The sequence below is a fragment of the Bubalus bubalis genome, chromosome X (assembly GCF_019923935.1).
Source record: "Bubalus bubalis isolate 160015118507 breed Murrah chromosome X, NDDB_SH_1, whole genome shotgun sequence".
NCBI lineage: Eukaryota > Metazoa > Chordata > Mammalia > Artiodactyla > Bovidae > Bubalus > Bubalus bubalis.
Window position 1 is genome coordinate 34,008,231 of NC_059181.1, and position 26,384 is coordinate 34,034,614.

General features: G+C 39.7%; 1 protein-coding gene across 1 annotated transcript; it reads right to left on the minus strand.

Moving 5' to 3' along the window:
- Positions 1-14,017: 14,017 nt before the first annotated feature.
- LOC102400870 (ferritin heavy chain-like) lies at positions 14,018-14,907 on the minus strand. Its single transcript, XM_044936876.2, has one exon. The coding sequence runs from the start codon at positions 14,623-14,625 to the stop codon at positions 14,077-14,079; it is 549 nt and encodes a 182-aa protein (XP_044792811.1). The 5' UTR covers positions 14,626-14,907; the 3' UTR covers positions 14,018-14,076.
- Between the last annotated feature and the right edge of the window lie 11,477 nt (positions 14,908-26,384).

The following is a 26,384-nucleotide window of genomic DNA, read 5'->3' on the forward strand; positions in this document are numbered from 1 at the left end:
ATAGCTTTTCTTCAAAGGAGCAAGCATCTTTTAATTTCATAGCTGCAGTCACCATGATTTTGGAGCCCCCCAAAATAAAGTCTGCCTCTGTTTCCATTGTTTCCCCATCTATTTGCCATAAAGTGACCAGACCAGATGCCATGATCTTTGTTTCTTGAAAGTTGAATTTTTTTTTAATTTTTTAAAAATTTTATTTTATTTTTAAACTTTACAATATTGTATTAGTTTTGCCAAATATCGAAATGAATCCACCACAGGTATACATGTGTTCCCCATCCTGAACCCTCCTCCCTCCTCCCTCCCCATACCATCCCTCTGGGTCATCCCAGTGCATTTAAGCCAGCTTTTTCACTCTTCTCTTTCACTTTCCAGAGACTCTTTAGTTCCTCTTCGCTTTCTGCCATAAGGGTGGTATCATCTGCATATCTGAGGTTACTGATATTTCTCCTGGAAATCTTGATTCCAGCTTGTGCTTCATCCAACCTGGCATTTCACATGATGTACTCTGCATATAAATTAAATCAACAGGGTGACAATATACAGCCTTGATACTCCTTTTCCAGTTTGGAACCAGTCCATTGCTCCATGGCCAGTTCTAACTGTTGCTTCTTGACCTGCATACAGATTTCTCAAGGGGCAGGTGAAGTGGTGGTATCCCCATCTCTTTAAGAATTTTCCACAGTTTGCTGTGATCTATACAGTCAAAGGCATTAGCATAGTCGATGAAACAGACGTAGATGTTTTTCTAGGACTCGCTTGCTTTTTCTATGATCCAACGGATGTTGGCAATTTTTCTAAATCCATACACAAAAATAAACTGAAAATTGATTAAAGACCCCAATGTAAGACAGGACACTATAGAACTCCTAGAAGAAAATAGGCAGAACACTTTGACATGAATCAAAGTAATATTCTTTGATAAAGTACTTTTGATAGATTTTTTTTCATATGAATGCATGATAGGAAAAAAAAATTTACCATATTTCTCTTCTTTCACAGAACTGGTCTTCTAACAGGGTATAAATTATTGGTATGAAATAATTTTCATCAGGCATTATTCTATTGACATCTAGTATCCAGCAGATTTTGGAGTACAGGTTTTTGCCTCCTTAGGTAGATTTATTCCTGGGATTTTATTCTTCCTGGTGAGATAGCAAATTAGATTGTTTCCTTAGTTTTATTTTCTTACATTTCTTTGTTAGCATATAAAAATGCAGCAGATTTCTATATATTAATTTTGTACCCTGCAACTTTACCAAATTCATTGATGAACTTTAGTGGTTTTCTACTGGTGCCTTTAGGATTTTCTATGTATGATAGTATCATGTCATCTGCAAACCCAATTTAGATTCCTTTTATTTATTTCTTCTTCAATTGCTATAGCTAGGGCTTTCAAAACTATACTGAATGAAAATGGCAAGAGTGAGCATCCTTGTCTTGTTTCTGATCTTAGAGGAAATGCTTTCAGGTATTTGAGTATGAGGTTAGCTGTGGGCTTGTCATATATGGCCCTTATTATGTTGAGCTAGGTTCCATCTAGACCTACTTTCTAGAGAGTTTTTTATCATAAACGGATGCTGAATATTATCAAAAGCTTTTTCTGCATCTATTGAGATGATCATATGACTTTTATGTTTCAATTTGTTATTAATAATATGGTATATCACACTGATTTTATATATTGAAAAACCCTTGCATCCCTGAGATAAATCCTACTTGCTCATGGCATATGATCTGTTTAATGTATTGGTGGTTTCAGTTTGCTAACATTTTTGTAAGACTTTTTGCATCTATGTTCATCAGTGATATTGGGCCTGTAATTTTCTTTTTCTCTGGTACCTTTGCTATCAGAGTAATGGTGACTTCAAAGAATGAATTCAAAAGTATTCCTGCCTCTGCAATTTTTTGGATTAGTTTCAGGAGGATAGGTACTAACTCTTCTCTAAATGTTTGGTTTCCCTGGTGACTCAGACAGTAAAGAATCTGCCTGCAATGCAGAAGACCTGGGTTTGATCCCTGGGTTGGGAAGATCCCTTGGAGGAGGGCATGGCAATCCACTCCAGTATTCTCGCCTGGAGAATCCCCATGGACAGAGGAGCCTGGTGGGCTACATACAGTCCATGGGGGTCACAAAGAGTCATATACGACTGAGTGACTAAGCACAAATGTTTGGTAGAATTCATCTGTGAAGCCACCTTGTCCTGGACTTTGTTGTTGGGAGTTGTTGGGAGTTTCTGTTTGTTGGGAGCTTTTAATTACTGATTCAACTTCAGTATTGGTAATCAATCTTGGGAGATTGTACCTTTCTAAGAATTTAAACATTTTTTTCTAGCTTGTCCATTCCTTATTTTCTGTGGTGTCTGTTGTAACTTCTTTTTCATTTCTAATTTTATTGATTTAGGCCCTCTCCTTTTTTTTCCTTGATGAGTTTAACTAAAAATTTATCAATTTTGCTTATCTTTTCAAAGAACCAGATTTTAGTTGCATTGAACTTTTTTTTTTCTTTGGTTTATTTCTCGGTTTATTTCTGCTGTATTTTTTGGATCCCTCTCCTAAAGTAAAGAAAATATAAGCAAAAATAAACAAATGGGGCCTAATTAAACTTAAAGCTTTTTCAAAGCAAAGGAAACCATCAACAAAGTGAAAAGACAACCTAATGAATGGGAGGAATGTATTTGCAAATGATATGATCAATATGGTATTAATATCCAATATGCTGCTAAGTCGCTTCAGTCGTGTCCAACCCTGTGCGACCCCATAGACGGCAGCCCACCAGGCTCCCCCATCCTTGGGATTCTCCAGGCAAGAACACTGAAGTGGGTTGCCATTTCCTTCTCCAATGCATGAAAGTGAAAAGTGAAACTGAAGTCGCTAAGTCGTGTCCGACTCTTAGCGACCCCATGGACTGCAGCCTCCCAGGCTCCTCCATCCATTGGATTTTCCAGGCAAGAGTACTGGAGTGGAGCGCCATTGCCTTCTCTGAATATCATATATATATATATATATATATATATATATATATACACATACACATAGCTCATACAATTCAATATCAAAAAGCAGACAAACCAATTTAAAAAATGGGAAAAAGAACTGAAAAGATATTTTTCCAAAGAAGAAATGCAGATAGCCAACTGGCACATGAAAAGATGCTCAACACCACTAATAATCAGGGAAATGCAAACAAAAACCACAATGAGATATCACTTTACACCTGTCCAAATGGCTACTATCAAAAAAGTTGATAAGTAACAAATGTTGGGGAGGACATGTAGAAAAGTGGAAATGTAAATCTGTGCAGCCACTGTGAAAAGCAGTATGGAGGTTTCTCAAAACACTAAAGACAGAACTACCATATGACCCAGCAATTCTACTCCTGGGTACATATCCAAACAACAACAAAAATTCTAATTCAAAAAGATACATGCATCCCAATGTTCATAGCAATGTTATTTACAATTGTCAAGGTATGGAAGCAACCTAAGTGTCCATCAGCAGATAAATGGATAAAGAAGATGTGAAGTATGTATCTATATATAGACATATATATATATATACACACACACACACACACATACACACACACATAAAATGGAATACTACTCAGCCATAAAAAGAATGACATTTTGCCATTTGCAGCAAAATTGAGGGACTTGGAGGGCATTATGCTAAGTGAACTAAATCAGAAAGATAAATACTGTATAAGCAGAAAGATTATACTGCTTATATGTATAATCTAAAAAACACAGCAAACTAATTAGTGTAACACAAAATAAACAGACTAACATATACAGAAAACAAATTAGTGGTTACCAGTTGGCAGGGGGCCAGGGTTTGAGGGGGATGGAGAGATATAAGTGTAGGGATGGAAGAGTGGGAGGTACAAACTCTTGGGTGTAAGAGAGGCTCAAGAATGTATTGCACAATATGGAGAATACAGTCAATATTTTGTAATAATTGCAAATGGAAAGTAACCTTTAAAAATTCTGTAAGTTTTTTTTAAAATTTTAAGTATTTTAACAAAATAATTTTTAAATGAAAGAATAATATGAGAATTTTAAACAGTGGTGACATCCTATGATCTAAAAGAGGAAAATAAAGCACCAAAGAAATAAAAATAAATACATTAGATTTTGAAAACTGAGACATTTTCCTCTTAAACAGTAAACAATTAACATCACAGATTTATATTTGTTACTATATAGATTCAATTTTAATCCTTGATTTTTTTCATGAATAGTATCAGTTGGATTTTTATCCCTTTTACAGGGCTTACAACAATGCCTGTGTAAAGCTGTTTTATAAAGATTAAATACAGGCAAATTCATCTTGGATTATTCCTTTATCACACCATCTTTCATGACAAAATTAGTTGTTCTAAATTTATTAACCTGTCAAGGAAATGTTTATCTTTTCCTTTGTTAGATATAACTGAACGATGTTTTGTACCATTAGTAGTAAGTATCCTTTAGTTCCTCCTTGTGAATGAGGCATGATAAATGCCTCTTTTGACTCTGGTTCCTCTTCTGTAAACTGGATACAATACATATTCTCTATATAGGGATATGCCTTAAAGTCTCAAGATATTTAGTAGATTTCATGATGTTTGAATAGCAAGACAATATTTTCATAAGACTATAATTTTAGCTTCCTTACTTAGAAAGTTCTAAGGATTGTATAAGATCCAATGTTTCAACCATTTCTTTTGATAATATGGCAAACCACTTTAGCATTCTTGCCTTGAGAACCCCATGAACAGTGTGAAAAGGCAAAAAGATAGGACACTGAAAGATGAACCCCTACCCAGGTCAATAGGTGTCCAATATACTACTGGAGTACAGCAGAGAAATAGCTCTAGAAGGAATGAAGAGGCTGAGCCAAAGCAGAAACAATACCCAGTTATGGATGTGTCTGGTGGTTGAAGTAGAGTCAGATGCTGTAAAGAACAATATTGCATAGGAACCTGGAATGTTAGGTCCATGAATCAAGGTAAATAGGAAGAAAAGCTATGACAAACCCAGACAGTGTATTAAAAAGCAGAGATATCACTTTGCTTACAAATGTCCACATAGTCAAAGCTATGATTTTTCCAGTAGTCATGTACGGATGAGAGTTGCACCATACAGAAGGCTGAACACTGAAGAATTGATGCTTTCAAACTGTTGTGCTGGAGAAGATTCTTAAGAGTCCCTTGGACAGCAAGGAGGTCAAACCAGATAATCCTAAAGGAAATCAACCCTGAATATTCATTGGAAGGACTGATGCTGAGGCTGAAGCTCCAATACTTTGGCCACCTGATGCAAAGAGCTGACTCACTGGAAACAACCCTGATGCTGGGAAAGATTGAGGGCAGAGGAAGATTGACCAAGGATGACACAATTGTTGAATGGCATCACCGATTCAGTGGACGTGAGTTTGAGCAAACTCTCTAGGAGACAGTGAAGGACAGGGAAGACTTGTGTGCTACAGTCTATGGGGTCACAAAGAGTCGTATTCAACTGAGTGACTGAACAGCAACAACAAAGCAAGTTAAGATGAGTATTCACTTATCTAAAATATCCAAAAGTTCAATAGGGCATATTCAAAATTTTTCATATTACTGTTAGTTTATTTATACCTTGTATCCATTTCATTTACTTGCCAAAAGAATATACTGTAGAAAGGATTTATACCTAGGATACATAAAGAACTCTTAAAACTCAACAATGAGAAAACAAGCAACCTAACTTATAAACACACACACACAATCTACAAGAATAAAAGGAAGAAAAATACATATATACATATTTCTACCAAAGAAGGTATACAGATGGCAAATTAGCAAATGAAAAGATGCTCAGCATAATATGGCATTGCATGCATGTTCATGTATACTGTCATGTCTGACTCTTTATGACCCCATGGAGTGTAGCCTGCCAGGCTCCTCTGTCCATGGAAATTTCCAGGCATGAAGACTGGAGTAGGTTGCCATTTCCTCTTCCAGCATATGTCATTAGGGAAGTAGAAATAAAATCACAATGAGATCACTACACACCTGACAGAAGAGTTAAAATCCGATAACTGACAATACCAAATGTTGACAAAGTACAACAGGAGCATACATTTATTGCTAATGGGAATGTAATGACACAGTTATTTGGGAAGACAGTTTGATAGTTTCCTATAGAGCTAAGCATAGTATTACAATAGGATCCAATCATACGCTCCAGTTAATTGAAAACCTATGTTTACACAGTCTAAAGGTACTGAAAGCATACAGAGTTTGTTCTCTTATCACTGTGGAATTATGTTAGAAATCAATATCAAAAGATATTTGAAAATAACACAAAGGCCTAAACACAAATGTTTATAACAGCTTTATTTATATTTTGTCCCAAACTGGAAATAATCATATTATCCTTCAACAGGTGAATAGATAAACAAACTTGGTATTTGAGATGATGGATACTTCAGTAATAAAAAGGAAGAAACTATAGAGTCACACAACAACATGGCTGAATCTTAAATGCATGTTGCTAAGTCAAAGATGCCCGATTCAAAAGTCTACATACTGTAAGTTATTTATATTTATATTTATTTATGTATGACTTTATTTTACATTCTGGAAAAGAAAAATTACAGAGATGGAAAACAAATCAGCATTTGTCAGGGGTTGGGAGTAATTGATTACAAAGGGGACTCACAGAGAATATTTTAAGTTGATGAAACTGTACTGTACAGAACTAGGCAGAAGATACATGACTATGCATTTGTCAAAACACATAGAATAGTACATCACAGGGTGAAGTTTAATATGCATGTATGTATATGCTCAGTCGTGTCTGACTCTTTGCAACTCCATGAACTGTAGCCCGCCAGGCTTCTCTGTCCATAGGATTTCCCAGGCAAAAATACTGGAGTGGGTTGCCATTTACTTCTCCAGGGGATCTTCCTGATCCAGGGGTCAAACCTGCATTTCCTGCATTGGCAGGCAGATTCTTTACCACTGAACCACCTGGGTAATATATGCATTTTTTAATCAGAGTATCCTGGAAAGAATGCATACTGTGACAGATGAATTTAACTGTATTATCAATATATGATAAAATGGCATTGAGAGGGATAGGGAAAGAAGAGCTGACATAAGTGACTTTGGAAAATGATGTTTTGATTGAGAAATACAAGATGAGGCACAAAAATAACTGTACATAAACACAATTTTAGTTTGTAAGTTTGTTCCTCACAGGAATACAGTTTTAAAATATGAAAACACATTTACACTAGGATAGAACAAATAAGTGAATAAATGATAAACAATTTGGGCTTCCTGATGGCTCAGTGGGTAAAGAATCTGCCTGCAATGCAGGAGCCACAGAAGACTTGGGTTCAATCCCTGGGTTGGGAAGATTCCCTGGAGGAGAAACTGACAACCCACTCCACTATTCTTGCCTGAAACACCCCATGGACAGAGGAGCCTGGCAGGCTACAGTCCAAAGGGTCACAAAGAGTCAGACATGACAGAGCACAAGGTGAGTCAAGGTGAGTCAGTAAAAGTAGTTACATATAAGTAAGGGGCAAAAGCTAGAATGAACCATGTGATATTGGATTAGAGTCTCCGACATTAGTATGAACTCATGTTTAGTTTAATATGTATAGAGACAGACACCTACAGAAATGATTATAGATGTGTGTACATGCATATATTTCATAACTGTCTGCAGAACAACTGGAAACAATGACACCAAGTAGCAAAAAACACATCTAGCATCTAGGCCTTAGTTTCTAAACATGTTCTCCAAAACAACAAAAACAAAACAAAAAGCAGACATCCTTGGAGAAATGACTAATTCTAGGGCTAGGGCAATGAAACCACAAGATGAGTCTGGAGCATTATGTCCTGCCAGGAAATAAGGAAACACTCAAAAACAAAAGGAGGGAAACAGATCAAAGGAACATAAAAACTCAACTGAAGTAGCACTGGATAGCCTAAGCTGAAACAATTGGAGTAACAAAATTAATCATACTTTAAATTTATAGAGGAATATGAAATAAATATTTATGAGCCTATACTGATATAAATAGCTGAATACATAGATAAATGGGGGGAAAGGTACAAATTTTTCTTACAAAGAATTTTAAATAACATATGTAAATCCTCTTCCCTCCAGGATATGGGGCTTTAAAAATCCCTGTCAGGAGTGTGGGATGGATTCCAAAAGAAAGAGTATGGAAAGGGAACAATAGTAACTTCACCGCAAAGACATCTGGCAGACTTCACCTTAGCAAGTGATCAAGGCTAACGTCACCAGTGAAAACCCATGTACCCCTTTGACACAATGTGATGAGAAATACATTTAACCTCTATGGTAATCTTCTCCCAAACCCCAAACCCTCGTCTAATCATGAGAAAATCACCTAATAAAGCCAAATTCAGGGCCATTCTACAAAAGCCTGGCCAGTATTTCTCAAAACTAATAAAGGTCATAGGAAACAAGGAAAGGCTGGGAACATGTTAGAGACCATAGAAGAGAGATTACAGCTAAATTCAATGTGATATACTGAATTGGATCCTAGAACAGAAAAAAGACATAATTGTAAAAAAAAAAAACCTGATAAATCTGAAAAATGTCTAGAGTTTAGCTAAAAATAACACTGACTTCTTTTTTAGTTTTAATATATGTACTATGTAAAAGATTAACATTAGGGGAAGATGTATGAAGAGTACAGAGGACTCTCTGTACTATATCTGCAAACTGTTTGATAAATCTACTATCCCTCAAAAAAGGTTTAGTTTTTTTAAAGTGCATATTGCATTATAATGAATAAACATAATAAATATTAAGCATAGTAGAGAGAAACAAAGTGTAGCTCCTGTAAAATGCAGATTGTGGACACCCCCCTCTCCATTTTAAATTGCATCAGAACTTTATAGAAACAGAACCAAGAATCTGCCTTTCACATAGTCTATAGATGATTCTTACACATACCAAAATATGAGGAGTCCATTGCTAGAACCCTGTGCCTTTTACAGGCCCAAAAGGCTTTCAAAAGCTTTAAAAACCAAAGTAGTAGTGGTATTATCCAAGATAATCAAATTTGAAGAAAATCAAAATTCAGTTTATGCAAGACAGGAATGGAAAAGTAGTATGTATATAATTGGTGGGCACACAGGATAATGGAGTCATGATAGTTTGGCAAGTATCCAAGTGGCAGTTGAAAGACTAGAAGTGGAAGCAATTTGCTTATTCAAACAACCCTTCCTGGGTTGAAGAAAAGTGACATCATTATGGAGTGAAGAGGAACTACAACTGGCTTGTTCAGTCAACAGGCAATAACCGCCTTAGTATGAACTGATATTCCAAAAATGAATACTGCAATACTGACAACTAAAAGCAACACCACCAAGCTAATAAACAAATGCTCAAGCAAGCTGAAAGGCTCTGACTGGAATATTACATAATGAATAGATGAACAAGGGCATGAGAATAAACTATGAAAATCAACATGATGAAATGAAGCCTGCTGCTGCTGCTGCTGCTAAGTCGCTTCAGTCGTGTCCAACTCTGTGCGACCCCATAAATGGCAACCCACCAGGCTCCCTCGTCCCTGAGATTCTCCAGGCAAGAACACTGGAGTGTCACCATTTCCTTCTCCAATGCATGAAAGTGAAAAGGGAAAGTGAAGTTGCTCAGTCATGTCCGACTCTTCACAACCCCATGGACTGCAGCCCACCAGGCTCCTCCATCCATGGGATTTTCCAGGCAAGAGTACTGGAGAGGGTTGCCATTGCCTTCTCCAAATGAAGCCTAGTTGGTCTCAATTATGACATCCTGTGTGTCTCTGCCTAATCTTAGTCACCTACCACATTTACTATGGCAGACTTCTTGCTAGCTCAGGGCACCAGTTTTGAGCCCCAACAGATTCAGGTAGTCTGCAACCTTGCTGCCTTCCCGACCCACAGGGCATGTACCAGCCCTTCTGAGATACCCAATCACACTCAGATTGAACCCACTTGGACACTTTGCCTGCATCAGCTTGCCCTCACTTGTGTTTACCATCCGATGGCTAATTTTACATGTAAATTTAGGCTATGGATCCTGGTTGTTTGGTATAGAAGTTGCTATGAAGATATGGTTTAGGTGTGATTAACTTTTAAACCAGTAGGCTTTGAGTAAAGCAGATTATCCCTCCATAGTGTGCTTGGACATTGTCCAGTCAGTTGAAGGCCTTAAGAACAGAGACTGAAGTATTTCTATGAAGAAAGAACTATGCCTCTAGACTGCAATATAGAAATTCTGTCTAAATTTCTAGCTTTCAGACTCAAGACTGCAACATAAACATTTACCTTAATTTACAAGCTGCTAACCTACCCTGCAGATTTCCAACTTCCAGGCCCCACAATCACATAAACCAAAGTTAATGGCCAATTCCTTAAAAGAAATCAACCCCCCTCTACATATATACATTGACCCTTGGACAACATGGGGTTAGGGCACAGTTAAAAATTGCATAATCCATTTCTGCATCTGCAAATTCAACAAACCATGAATCATGTAGCACTGTAGTATTCACTGAAATGTGTCCATGCATAAGTGGCCCCACACAGTTCAAACCTATGTTGTTCAAGGGTCAACTGCATTACTATATTTTACCCTATACTATATAATATCCTATTATATATCCTATCCAATCCAATCCAGTATAACATAATATAAATACCCTATTAGGTCTATTTCTCTGGAGAACCCTAACGAATACAGGTCCACTCTGAGCATATTTCTACCAGTAACACCATAACCATCTTTTCTCATAATGAAATACACTGCAGCTATTTTACCATCGCTACACCGAATGACATATTTTTTTAGGAAGGTATGGAATTCCAGTGGACCAATTTCAAAACCTAAAAGATGATGTTGTGAAAGTGCTACACTCAACATGCCAGCAAATTTGGAAAACTCAGCAGTGGCCACAGGACTGAAAAAGGTCAGTTTTCAATCTAATCCCTAAGAAAGGCAATGCCAAAGAATGCTCAAACTACCACACAATTGCACTCATCTCACACGCTAACAAAGTAATGCTCAAAATTCTCCAAGCCAGGCTTCAACAGTACATGAACCGTGAACTTCCAGATGTTCAAGCTGGTTTTAGAAAAGGTAGAGGAACCAGAGATCAAACATCCAACCTCCACTGGATCATCGAAAAAGCAAGGGAGTTCCAGAAAAACATCTATTTCTGCTTTATTGACTATGCCAAAGCCTTTGACTATGTGGATCACAATAAACTGTGGAAAATTCTGAAAGAGATGGGAATACCAGACCACCTGACCTGCCTCCTGAGAAATCTGTATGCAGGTCAGGAAGCAACAGTTAAAACTGAACATGGAAAAACAGACTGGTTCCAAATAGGAAAAGGAGTACATCAACGCTGTATATTGTCACCATGCTTATTTAACTTCTATGCAGAGTACATCATGAGAAACGCTGGGCTGGAAGAAGCACAAGCTGGAATAAATATTGCTGAGAGAAATATCAATAACCTCAGATATGCAGATGACACCACCCTTATGGCAGAAAGTGAAGAGGAACTAAAGAGCCTTTTGATGAAAGTGAAAGTGGAGAGTGAAAAAATGGTTTAAAGCTCAACATTTAGAAAATGAAGATCATGGCATCTGGTCCCATCCCTTCATGGCAAATAGATGGAGAAACAGTGGAAACAGTGACAGACTTTATTTCGGGGGGCTCCAAAATCACTGCAGATGGTGACTGCAGCCATGAAATATAAAGATGCTTACTCCTTAGAAGGAAAGTTATGACCAACCTAGACAGCATATTAGAAAGCAGAGATATTACTTTGCCAACAAAGGTCTGTCTAGTCAAGGATATGGTTTTTCCAGTAGTCATGTATAGATGTGAGTGTTGGACTATAAAGAAACCTGAGCACAGAAGAATTGATGCTTTTGAACTGTGGTATTGGAGATGACTCTTGAGAGTCCCTTGGACGGCAAGGAGATCCAACCAGTCCATCCTAAAGGAAATCAGTCCTGAGTGTCCATTGGAAGGACTGATGTTGAAGCTGAAACTCCAATACTTTGGTCACCTGATGTGAAGAGCTGAGTCATTTGAAAAGACTCTGATGCAGGGAAAGATTGAAGGCTAGAGGAGAAGGGGATGACAGAGGATGAGATGGTTGGATGGTATCACTGACTCAATAGAAATTATTTTGAGTAAATTCCAGGGGTTGGTGATGGACAGGGAGGCCTGGCATACTGCAGTTCATGGCGTGGCAAAGAGTCGGACAGGAATGAGCGACTCAACTGAACTGAACTGATGTGCTTCTTGAACAACATATGGCGGGAGCCTTTTAACATTTTTTCCAAAGCTATTTTCTTTGGAGTACTGTTCTGTGAGGTTTAGTAGAAGAAGGCTCCCATGGTCAGAATGTTTGGGAAACCGTGAATACCTTATCCCTGTGTTATAAAGTCACAATGCATATTTTTTTACATCAATCCTAAAATTCCTAGAGTAAGCAAAAACTAAAAAAAAAACCCAAACCCCAAATCCTGTTACTTTGATTCATAAAAATTTTTCACTGAACCCTTGTGAATGGTTTTGTGGCACTGCCTGATACTGAACACACTCTTTAGAAGATTGGTCTTAGGAATTAAAATTCTGTAAATTATGAGACAAACACTTCCAAGTGAGAAGGGATGCATGTGGTAGCAGCCTTCAGTATTTTGTATTTCCATTCAGGCAATTGTTTTCATTTGATCCCTTCCACCCTTGGATCCTTTTTCCTTTCAGTAGACTCTGTGGTAAAGATGAAGAGAAAAATGTCATGTACTACCCTAGAAGAACTATTTATTCTACTGTAGATAACTACGCAGAGGCTAGTAAAGGTGTGTTGATAATAAGACATATTATTAAGTTCTCTTGGTAGCAAATAAAAACCAAATCAAGTTAGATGTATAAAACCCAAGAGCAGAAATACAGCCAGGCTCAGGAAAGGTCTCAGAAGCAGCTATATCATTTCCAGATTACATTTTCCAATGTAATCACCTAAAGGCTTTCAACAAAGGGCATCTTCTTAAGCACACATTCAGAATCTAATCTAGAGATTTAAAATGAACTCTGCTGCTGGTTGGAATAAAAATGTATATACATATATACACACACAGAGACATGCATACATATATACGTATGATACAAAGAAAAGAAAACATACATAAGTGGAAGTTTAGTTATTGCAACATGCATGCCAGGCACTGCTGACCATAAGAAGTCATCCCCATGTTAATGGGCAAGCCAGCTTTAACACTCATTTTTCCATAATCACTGTTGCCAAGAGTGAACTTGTCAAAGAGATTCTCTACCATTCAGACTCCCAAGTCATCCTCTCAACTCTCCATCTTGCTATTCATGTGTGTGTGTGGAAAGTGCTCAGTCATGTCTGACTCTTTGCGACTCCATGGACCCATTAGACTCTGTCCATGGAACTTTCCAGGCAAGAATACTGGAGTGGGTTGCCGTTTCCTTCTCCAGGGCTTGCTAGTCATTCTTAACCAATAATATTTGTATACTTTAATGAATATAAACAGTTCAGATGAAACTGAAGTGAAGTCGCGCAGTCGTGTCTAACTCTTTGCGACCCCATGGACCCCACCAAGATGAAACTGAAGACTCCATTTATTTTAACCCCTGCCCAATCCCATTCCCTTCAGTTCTTCATCAGAGGCAACTGCAATCATGATTTTCAGGCTATGCTTCTATACTTTTACTATGCATATGCACCCACATTCACCAGGGCCCTACCTCACCCCCACCCCTTCCCACCCCACACCAGTCTACCCCATATACCCATTGTTTAAAAGGGGAAGACTGATTCTGTGTTTTCCAAGGGCCCATGTAAGGCCTTCCCTCTGTGGAGGTCCTGAGCTGCACACAGATGGGGCATGTGTGGGTGGAGAGGATCCTGGATAACTGTTTCAAATTTAAAAGGAGAGATTTGCACACACGAATCAGAGAGCTTTATTTATGCATCAATAACTTTATTTGAAGACCTGGTAAAACTGGAAGAAAAAAAAGGTCCAGTTCAATTTCAGTCCTCCTTGTCACCGTCACCCAGGGTGAGCTTGTCAAAGAGGTACTCTGCCATGCTGACTTCCGGCGCCCCCATCTTACGCAGGTTGCTGACATGGTCCCCCAGCTTCTTGATGAACTCGACCTGCTGGTCCAGGTGGCGGGTCTTCAGGAAGTGGCACAGGTGAGGGTCGTTCTTGTCAGTGGCCAGCTGGTACAGGTCGAGCAGGCTCTGGTTGATGCTCTTCTCTAGGTGCAGGGCGCACTGCATGGCCAGAAGGCCACTCTCCCAGTTAGTGCAGTCAGGCTTTCTGAGGTCTCGGAGACAGAAGCGGCCCCCGTGACGGTTCTGGAGGTGCATCAGGCTCTCGATCTGCTCCTTATGCTTGTGAGAGCAGCGCAGGAAGAAGTGGGAGAAGCGCTTCAAGGCTGCGTCGTCCCTGTCGAAGTAGAAGGCCATGGACAGGTACACATAGGAGGCATAGATCTGCAGGTTGACTTGACCGTTGACGCCGGCCTCGCAGTCTGGGTGGTAGTTCTGGCGCTCCTGCAAGGGAGCGGGCATCATGGCTGGCAGCTTGTGCGCGGTGGGCGCAAAGGCCAAGGTGAAAGTGGAGGGGAAGCTGCAGCCGCGAGTCTGGCAGCGGCGGGCATGGAGGCAGCCGCTGTCTCAGAGCATTCCCAGAGTGTGTGGAGACGGGATCTTCGAAGCATTCCCAGGGTGGGCTCTGGGGTTAGGCAGTGGGCTCCGCCATGGGACTGGAAGGCAAGTCCGTTTTTGAGGTGTCGGAAGCCGGAGAGAATCCGTTGGGGTCAGAGAAGGGTGCGAGCACGGTGTTCCAGGTTCCATCCAGTCCTGGGTGAGGCAGGGAGACTACGCTGAGCATCTGGCTTGTATAATTTTAAAATATTATTCACTAATATAAGTGCAACCAGTTGGAGTTAATCAGGTGCGTGATTTCTGTGCACAACTTATTTGAATAGGGCCCTAATGTGATTGTTTTATTAAACAGTCCTCTTTTGGTATCATGGTTATATTTACTATTACAGAGTTCTTTTTGAAGGCAGCTCTCCTCAGTGACTTCAACACCCATACTAATGACACTTCTGATAGGTTCTTCATCGGGTTCTTGGACCTCATTAACTCCAGTGATCTTCACTTTTCTGTTTCTGGTCAAGTTCACACTTGTCTGACAGCGGGGTGCCACCTCCAGAGTCTTAGTGAATCTTTGCACCTCTGCAGCTTTCACTCTTTTTGACCTTCATCTATGCTCCCTTTGTTCTCTCTCATCTCTTAATCTTTCAGCACAGTCCTAGAAACCCAGCCCTTTCACCTGACTTACCAGTTTCCTTCCTCTTGGGTAAGTGCTTCTTACCCAAAAAAAACTTCTCTTTTCTCTGTCAGAAAACAAAAGACTTAGATGAATTCTTAGAGAAAACACGGATATACTCATCCCCTCCAGCCTCATTTGTCCTTTCATTGCCATTCAGCAAGCATTTTTTTAACCCCTCAATTATGTTGTATGGAATGAGCCACAGTGGTAGGAAATACCATTGATCTCAAATTGTCTTTCATTCATTCCCTCAACAAATATTTATTGATTACCTAATGTGGCCCCTGGCACTTATCTGGGATTTGGGCATGTATTAGTAACAAAGAGTCTGTTCCTATGGGATTTGTACTCCAGTGAAGCAGACCAAAACAAAATAAACTGCTGTTTTTCTTTCTTTATTGTCTCAAGTAAATACATATAAGATATTATGCATGTATATGAAATTAAAAGGTCAATATATTTTCTTAGAAGTTAAGGGTATTATAGTAGGAGACATAGACCAATCTAGGTATTTGTAATTAATTTATCTGTGCATCACATTAATTCAACAGCCATTTATATATTACAATTATGTGTCAGACACTGTTTGACTCTGGAGATACAAAGAAGAATCAAACATGATTTCTGTTCTCAAGGTACAAGATCAAGTGATGGACTGTTCTAAGTGCTCTCAGATGGCTTTAGTTTGGAGAATATAGCTGTTTTCACTTAAGGTTTTATTACAATGGCTTCGATTAACTTACCTATTGAGAGGGTCTCTATTTCTCTTAGAAAGCTCATGCTATCCTATAATCGCTTATGAAGGAAGCAAAGGATCAAATATCCAATGTCACACTGTAAACCTATGTAAGCAGTTATAGAGGCATTTAATTGTTGAGTCTTTCAAGAAATAGAATAATAACAATGTCTTTTTGATAAGTTTATTTTAAAGTTAGAATCATACATTAAACATGGAAGAGAACTACATGATCAATTTCTCAGTGAGATAAAATTGTATTCTATGTTTGCTTATCATGAGCTCTTTATTGCAAAATTCAGGCTTAAAATGAAGAAAGTAAGGAAAACAACTAGGCCATTCAGGTATTACTTAAATCCCTTATGATTATGCAGTGGAAGTGACAAGTAGATTCAAGGGATTAGATCTGATAGAGTGCTTGAAGAACTATGGATGGAGGTTCGTAACATTGTACAGAAGGTGGTCACCAAAACCATCCCCAGAAAAAGAAATACAAGAAGGCAAAATGGTTGTTTGAGGAAGACTTAAAGTAGCTGAGAAAATAAGAGAAGTGAAAGGCAAAGGAGAAAAGGAAAGATATATACCCTTCTGAATGCAGAATTCCAAAGAATAACAAGGAGAGATAAGAAAACAAACAATACAAAGAAATAGAGGAAAACAATAGAATGGGAAAGACTAGAGAACTCTTCAAGAAAATTAGAGATACCAGATAATTTCATGGGTACATGGCTTGAACTACCTTATAAAATAGAGCTGCCTCTGTTAGATTATAATATTCAGGAAATAGTCAATCTGAACTGGAGCTGTGGATCAGATGATAAAATATGCACTGAGTGATAGGAACACGACTTGTATTTTTTCTGGAAATTTCTATATAGGAAAATAAAATATACTTTCTAGAAATGTGAAAAAAATATTAGCCTGATACTGTTCATTCTTAACCTTTTTTGGAATTTGAATAAGTGATTTGTTTTCCCTTAGTCTTAAGCCTTTTATTTTAAAAAGATGATCTTGGACTATATCCTCTTGCAGATACTGTGGTCAAATGATTTTATGCCCAAGGATCAACTCTTGGCTGTGAATCAAAATCATTTGAAGAAATTCTCAGGTCCAGGCTTAAATCCTGGCATATGTACAATTGACCCTTGAACAACTTTGGGGTTATGAGTGTGAACCCCAACACAGTCTACAATTCGGGTATGATTTTACAGTTAGCCTTTTGTATCTATGGTTCCACATCTTCATATTCTGCTGCTGCTGCTAAGTCGCTTCAGTCATGTCCGACTCTGCGATCCCATAGATGGAAGCCAACCAGGCTCCTCAATCCCTGGGATTCTCCAGGCAAGAGTACTGGAGTGGGTCGCCGTTTCCTTCTCCAATGCGTGAAAGTGAAAAGTGAAAGTGAAGTCGCTCAGCCGTGTCCGACTCTTAACGACCCCATGGACTGCAGCCTACCAGGCTCCTCTGCCCATGGGATTTTCCAGGCAAGAGTACTGGAGTGGGGTGCCATTGCCTTCTCTGATCTTCATATTCAGTCAACCCCAGATTGAGTAGTACTGTATGATAAGTGAATCCATACCCATGTTGTTCAATGATCAACTGTACTTTTAAGAAGTGCCACAAGTGATTCTGATACTCAGCCAGGATATAGAAGAGTGATTCTATGCTATTTGTTGCAAAGGACAAAAATTGAAAACTCTAGGTCTATATATTTATTGTAACTTATCTAAATTTCATAGCTCCTAAAAAAAATGTCATTGGGTGCTCAGTTCGGTTCAGTCTCTTAGTCGTATCTGACTCTTTGCAACCCCATGGACGGCAGCACTCCAGGCCTCCCTGTCCATCACCAACCCCCGGAGTTTACTCAAACTCATGTCCATTGAGTCAGTAATGCCATCCAGCCATCTCATTCTCTGTCATCCCCTTCTCCTCCTACCTTCAATCTTTCCCTGCTTCAGGGTCTTTTCAAATAAGTCAGCTCTTCTCATCAGGTGACCAACGTACTGGAGTTTCAGCTTCAGCATCAGTTCTTCCAATGAACATTCAGGACTGATTTCCTATAGGATGGACTGGTTGGATCTCCTTGCCGTCCAAGGGACTCTCAAGAGTCTTCTCCAACACCACAGTTCAAAAGCATCAATTCTTCTGTGCTCAGGTTTCTTTATATTCCAACTCTCATATCCATACATGACTACTGGAAAAACTGTAGGCTTGACTAGATGGACCTTTGTTGGCAAAGTAATATCTCTGCTTTCTAATATGCTGTCTAGGTTGGTCATAACTTTCCTTCCAAGGAGTAAGCATCTTTATATTTCATGGCTGCAGTCACCATCTGCAGTGATTTTGGAGCCCCCCGAAATAAAGTCTGTCACTGTTTCCACTGTTTCTCCATCTATTTGCCATGAAGGGATGGGACCAGATGCCATGATCTTCATTTTCTAAATGTTGAGCTTTAAACCATTTTTTCACTCTCCACTTTCACTTTCATCAAAAGGCTCTTTAGTTCCTCTTCACTTTCTGCCATAAGGGTGGTGTCATCTGCACATCTGAGGTTATTGATATTTCTCCCGGCAATCTTGATTCCAGCTTGTGCTTCCTCCAGCCCAGCGTTTCTCATGATGTACTCTGCATATAAGTTAAATAAGCATGGTGACAATATACAGCCTTGACGTACTCCTTTTCCTATTTGGAACCAGTCTGTTGTTCCATGTCTAGTTCTAATTTTTCTTCCTGACCTGCATACAGATTTCTCAGGAGGCAGGTCAGGTGGTCTGGTATTCCCATCTCTTTCAGAATTTTCCACAGTTTATTGTGATCCACACAGTCAAAGGCTTTGGCATAGTCAATAAAGCAGAAATAGATGTTTTTCTGGAACTCCCTTGCTTTTTCGATGATCCAGCGAATGTTGGCAGTTTGATATCTGGTTCCTCTACCTTTTCTAAAACCAGCTTGAACATCTGGAAGTTCACCGTTCACTTATTGCTGAAGCCTGGCTTGGAGAATTTTGAGCATTACTTTGTTAGCGTGTGAGATGAGTGCAATTGTGCGGCAGTTTGGGCATTCTTTGGCATTGCCTTTCTTAGGGATTAGAATGAAAACTGACCTTTTCCAATCCTGTGGCCACTGCTGAGTTTTCCAGATTTGCTGGCATATTGAGTACACCACTTTCACAGCATCATCTTTTAGGATTTGAAATCTCTCAACTGGAATTCCATCACCTCCACTAGCTTGGTTCAAAGTGATGCTTCCTAAGGCTCACTTGACTTCACATTCCAGGATATCTGGCTCTAGGTGAGTATTCACACCATCGTGATTATCTGAGTCATGAAGATCTTTAGTTCTTCTGTGTATTCTTGCCACCTCTTCTTAATATCTTCTGCTTCTGTTAGGTCTATACCATTTCTGTCCTTTATTGAGCTCATCTTTGCATGAAATGTTCCCTTGGTATCTCTAATTTTCCTGAATAGATCTCTAGTCTTTCCCATTCTATTGTTTTCCTCTGTTTCTTTGCATTGATAGCTGAGGAAGACTTTTTTATCTCTCCTTGCTTTTCTTTGGAACTCTGCATTCAAATAGGTATATCTTTCTTTCTGTCCTTTGTTTTTGGCTTATCTTCTTTTCACAGCTATTTGTAAGGCCTCCCCTCCCCAGACAGCCATTTTGCTTTTTTGCATTTCTTTTCCATAGGGATGGTCTTGATCCCTGTCTCCTGTACACTGTCACGAACCTCTATCCATAGTTCATCAGGCACTCTATCAGATCTAGTCCCTTAAATCTATTTCTCACTTCCACTGTATAATCGTTAGGAGTTTGATTTAGGTCATACCTGAATGGTCTAGTGTTTTTCCCTACTTTCTTAAATTTAAGTCTGAATCTGGCAATAAGGAGTTCATAATCTGAGCAATGGTCAGCTCCCGGTCTTATTTTTGCTGACTGTATAGAGCTTCTCCATCTTTGGCTGCAAAGAGTATAATCCATCTGATTTCAGTGTTGACCATCTGGTGATGTCCATGTGTAGAGTCTTCTCCTGTGTTGTTGGAAGAGGGTGTTTGCTATGACCAGTGCATTCTCTTGGCAGAACTCTATTAGCCTTTGCCGTGCTTGATTCTGTACTCCAAGGCAAAATTTGCCTGTTATTCCAGGTGTTTCTTGACTTCCTACTTTTGCATTCCAGTCCCCTGTAGTGAAAAGGACATCTTTTTTGGGTGGTAATTCTAGAAGGTCTTATAGGTCTTCATAGAACCGTTCAGCTTCAGCTTCTTCAGCATTATTGGTCAGGGCATAGATTTGGATTACCGTGATATTGAATGGTTTGCCATGGAAATGAACAGAGATCATTCTGTCGTTTTTGAGATTGCATCCACGTACTGCATTTTGGACTCTTTTGTGGACTATGATGGCTACTCCATTTCTTCTAAGGGATTCTTGCCCACAGTAGTAGATATATTGGTCATCTGAGTTAAATTCACTCATTCCAGTCCATTTTAGTTTGCTGATTCCTAAAATGTCGACGTTCACTCTTGCCATCCTCTTTTTGACCACTTCCAATTTGCCTTGATTCATGGACCTAACATTCCAGGTTGCTATGCAATACTGCTCTTTACAGCATTGAACCTTGCCTCCATCACCAGTCACATCCACAACTGGATGTTGTTCTTGCTTTGGCTCCATTTCTTCATTCTTTCTGGAATTATTTCTCCACTGATCTCCAGTAGCATATTGGGCACTTACCGACCTGGGGAGTTCATCTTTCAGTGTCCTATCTTTTTGCCTTTTCATACTGTTCATGGGGTTCTCAAGGCAGGAATACTGAAGTGGTTTGCCATCCCCTTCTCCAATGGACCACATTTTGTCAAAACTCTCCACCATGACCTGTCCTTCTCAGGGGCCCTACACGGCATGGCTCATAGTTTCATTGAGTTAGACAAAGCTATGGTCCATGTGATTACATTGGTTAGTTTTCTTAGTTACCAGAAGCACATACCTGGTAACTAAACCTCATTCACGTTAACTTAGAGGTCATTATGAGAAACTGGAACATTTGCTGAGAAGGTTCCAGGACAATAAGTTTTAGGACAGTAAGTGTAAAGCAGGGCCCTCACCATCAGAGTGGGTAGATATCACACACATCCATTTTGTTTCTTGATAGGCAACTCCTATCAGGAAATGGAAATAGAAAATTGAAATTCTAATTTCCATTTCTAAATAAATGGCTTCTGGGAATGATGACATTGATATTTCTCCAGCACTTCTATTAAAGTCATGAGAAAGTCCAAGGCTACCAAGTAGTTTATATTCTTCCCCTTCCTCTACCTATGTATTCATCTCACCAGCAGCAGAATTATTAATTTATTTTCTAAACTATATAGGCCAATTTTGGTCAATAATACATTTTTTGGTCAAAATAAGTCTGTGCCTGCATCTGAAAATAAGATGATGGTTCCTCTCACCAAAGCATGCTGACATTTCTCAGAATTCAGACATTTATGCATAAAAAAGAAAAAAAATAAGGCATACATGCTACAAAGCATTTTATTAATAAATTATAGGATTGTTAAATAAATATATAATGAGCACTGTGCTTAATATGTAGCATTTTTTCTTCCAATAGAGGTGATCAACATTATCTACATCATTATTTGATTTTTGAATGAGCATCTTATTGCAATGCATTCTCTTCAGGTTCAATAGAGGACTTATCAAGTTTCTCTCTAGTACTAAAATACATGATACTATTTTATAAATTGAAACTGCAATATTCCCAAATAATAGTGGGTATGAGACAATATCAAAAATATTGCATATATTTTTATTTAAATGTGTTACCACAACTACTCTCAAGTATCAATTTTCATGACACCTCCAATGAATTTGATAAGGTGTCTATTTTATTCCCTGGCAGATTCAACATAATACAAAGCCATTGTTTTCTCAACATGGAAAATATTCTATCACTTTAATAGATGATTATATTCAGTTCAGTTCAGTCACTCAGTTGTGTCTGACTCTTTGTGACCCCATGGACTGCAGCATGCCAGGCCTCCCTGTCCATCACCAACTCCCAGTGTTTACTCAAACTCATGTCCGTTGAGTCGGTGATGCCATCCAACCATCTGTGGAGATACCCCACGTCCAACATCAGAGAAATCCCAGTAAGATGGTAGGCACTGGAGCAGCTGTGAGGAGACACCCCACGTCTATGGGCAAAGGAGAAGCCCCAGCAAGACCGTAGGAGGGGCGAATTCGCATTTAGAATCAAACCCCATTCCCGCCAGAGACGCTCAGAGGGCTCAAACAAACCTTGTGTGCACCAGGACCCAGGGACCCCACAGAGACTGAGACAGAACTGTGTTTGAGCATCTTCTGTGGAGTTATGGGTTGGCAGTGGTCTGCTGCAGGGACAGGGGCTCTGGGTGTGGGTATGGCATAAGTCCTCTTGGAGGAGGTTGCCATTAACCCCACCATAGAGCTGCCAGAACTTACACAGGACTGGGAAATAGATTTCTGGAGAGCACAACAGAATCTTGTGCACCAAGACCCAGGAGAAAGGAACAGTGACCCCACAGGAGACTGTCCGGGACTTGCCTGTGGGTGTCCAGGAGTCTCCAGTGAAGGTCAGTGGTGGCGTGCTGCAGGGTTGGGGGCACAGACTATAGCAGTACGTGCATGAGATCTTTTGAGGGAGGTCACAATTATCTTCATTACCTCCACTATAGTTTAAAGAAAGAAAGTGAAGTCGCTCAGTCATGTCCAACTCTTTGCGATCCCATGGACTGTAGTCTACCAGGTTTCTCTGTCAATGGAATTTTCCAAGCAAGAGTACTGGAGTGGTTTGCCATTTCCTTCTCCAGGGGATCTTCCTGACCCAGGGATTGAACCCAGGTCTCCTGCATTGCAGGCAGATGCTTTACCCTCTGAGCCACCAGGGAAGCCCACCATAGTTTAAAGTGAAGTCACTCAGTCCTGTCTGATTCTTTGCGACCCCATATACTGTAGACTGTAACCAGGCCCCTCCTTCCATGGGATTTTCCAGGCAAGAACACTGGAGTGGGTTGCCATAGCCCCAGGTAAATAGCAGGGAGGAAACATAGCTCCAGCCATCAACAGAAAATTGGATTAAAGATTTACTGAGCATGGCCCCACCCATCAGAACAAAACCCAGTATCCCCCCTCAGTCAGTCTATCCCATCAGGAAGCTTTCATAAGCCTCTTATCCTTCTCCATCAGAGGGCAGACAGACTGAAAACCACAATCACAGAAAACTAACCAATCTAATCACATGGACCACAGCATTGTCTAACTCATTGAAACTATGAGCCATGCTGTGTTGGGCCACACAAGACGGATGGGTCATGGTGGACAGTTCTGACAAAACGTGGTCCACTGGAGAAGGAAATGGCAAACCACTTCAGTATTCTTGCATTGAGAACCCCATGAACAGTATGAAAAGGCAAAAAGATAGAACACTGAAAGATGAACTCCCCAGGTCGGTAGGTACCCAATATGCTACTGGAGATATTAGGTTGGAAAATAACAGTTCAGTTCAGTTCAGTTCCCTGGTGGCTCAGAGGTTAAAGTGTCTGCCTGCAATGCAGGAGACCTGGGTTCAATCCTTGGGTCAGGAAGATCCCCTGGAGAAGGAAATGGCAACCCACTCCAGTATTCTTACCTAGAGAATCCCATGGATGGAAGAGCCTGGTGGGCTAGAGTCCTTGGGGTCGCAAAGAGTCAGACACAACTGAATGCCTTGACTTCACTTCACTTCAGTCGCTCAGTCATGTCTGACTCTTTGCAACCAATGAATCACAACACACCAGGCCTCCGTGTCCATCACCAACTCACAGAGTTCACTCAGACTCACGTCCATCGAGTCAGTGATGCCATCCAGCCATCTCTTCCTCTGTCATCCCCTTCTCCTCATGCCCCCAATCCCTCCCAGCATCAGAGTCTTTTCCAATGAGTCAACTCTTCGCATGAGGTGGCCAAAGTACTGGAGTTTCAGCTTTAGCATCGTTCCTTCCAAAGAAATCCCAAGACTGATCTCCTTCAGAATGGAATGGTTGGATCTCCTTGCAGTCCAAGGGACTCTCAAGAGTCTTCTCCAACACCACAGTTCAAAAGCATCAATTCTTCGGCGCTCAGCTTTCTTCACAGTCCAACTCTCACATCCATACATGACCACTGGAAAAACCATAGCCTTGACTAGATGGACCTTTGTTGGCAAAGTAATGTCTCTGCTTTTGAATATGCTATCTAGGTTGGTCATAACTTTTCTTCCAAGGAGTAAGCGTCTTTTAATTTCATGTCTGCAGTCACCATCTGCAGTGATTTTGGAGCCTAAAACCATAAAGTCTGACACTGTTTCCACTGTTTCCCCCCCTATTTGCCATGAAGTGATGGGACCAGATGCCATGATCTTCGTTTTCTGAATGTTGAGCTTTAAGCCAACTTTTTCACTCTCCTCTTTCACTGTCATCAAGAGGCTTTTTAGTTCCTCTTCACTTTCTGCCATAAGGGTGGTGTCATCTGCATATCTGAGGTTATTGATATTTCTCCCGACGATCTTGATTCCAGCTTGTGCTTCTTCCAGCCCAGCGTTTCTCATGACGTACTCTGCATAGAAGTTAAATAAGCAGGGTGACAATATACAGCCTTGACGTATTCCTTTTCCTATTTGGAACCAGTCTGTTGCTCCATGTCCAGTTCTAACTGTTGCTTCCTGACCTGCATATAGGTTTCTCAAGAGGCAGGTCAGGTGGTCTGGTATTCCCATCTCTTTCAGAATTTTCCACAGTTTATTGTGATCCACACAGTCAAAGGATTTGGCATAGTCAATAAAGCAGAAATAGATGTTTTTCTGGAACTCTCTTGCTTTTTCAATGATCCAGCGGATGTTGGCAATTTGATCTCTGGTTCCTGTGCCTTTTCTAAAACCAGCTTGAACACGTGGACATTGACAGTTCACGTATTGCTGAAGCCTGGCTTGGAGAATTTTGAGCATTACTTTACTAGCGTGTGAGATGAGTGCAATTGTGTGGTAGTTTGACCATTCTTTGGCATTGCCTTTCTTTGGGATTGGAATGAAAAATGACCTTTTTCAGTCCTGTGGCCACTGCTGTGTTTTCCAAATTTGCTGGCATATTGAGTACACCACTTTCACAGCATCATCTTTCAGGATTTGAAATAGCTCAACTGGAATTCCATCACCTCCACCAGCTTTGTTCATAGTGATACTTTCTAAGGCCCACTTCGCATTCCAGGATGTCTGGCTCTAGGTGAGTGATCACACCATTGTGATTATCTTGGTCATGAAGATCTTTTTTGTATAGTTCTTCTGTGTATTCTTGCCACCTCTTTTTAATATCTTCTGCTTCTGTTAGGTCCATACCATTTCTGTCCTTTATTGAGCCCATCTTTGCATGAAATGTTCCCTTGGTATCTCTAATTTTCTTGAAGAGATCTCTAGTCTTTCCCATTCTGTTGTTTTCCTCTATTTCTTTGCATTGATCGCTGAGGAAGTCTTTCTTATCTCTTCTTGCTATTCTTTGGAACTCTGCATTCAGATGCTTATATCTTTCCTTTTCTCCTTTGCTTTTCACTTCTCTTCTTTTCACAGCTATTTGTAGGGTCTCCCCAGACAGCCATTTTGCTTTTTTACATTTCTTTTCCAGGGGAAAATAACAAGGTGATTAAAATAAGCTTCTCAGCAAGAATATTTCAGTCTGGTCCATCTTGCTAACCACAGCTTTTACTTGTCTACTGTTTGACAGCTTAATTCAAGTTAACAAACATTTATTCTTAATAAATGAGTTTGTGTTGGGAAATCAAAGTTAAATAAGACATGTACTTGTCTAGTTAAATTAAATATATTAGCATTTTGCCAATTTTTCAAGAGTAAAATGCAAGTGTAATATGAGATTATTTTAATAACCAATTAAACCAAGACTATAGCTAGGGAGTGTTTTTGTTTATTAGTCTCCATTTTATCTTTATAAAAAGGCATGCTACCCAGATGTTCAACAAACTCACAAATGGGAATGCAGGAATTCTTAATAAGTATGAGGAATAATGCAGGCCAGCTCTTCTTCCTCTCAGAATGATGGACTTTAAACAAATCTAAAGCATCATCATAATGACAATCATCTGGTTAAATTATGCTGTTGAAATAATACGTTAAGGAACTTCTTCTTCTTAATAATGAGGAATGTTACCTGATAGAGAGAATTCGAGGAAGAGCAATAATACAAAATGATTAAC

Bases quoted from the DNA above. Each gene is read 5' to 3' on its own strand.
- LOC102400870 (XM_044936876.2), bottom strand. From the start codon at position 14,625: ATGATGCCCGCTCCCTTGCAGGAGCGCCAGAACTACCACCCAGACTGC.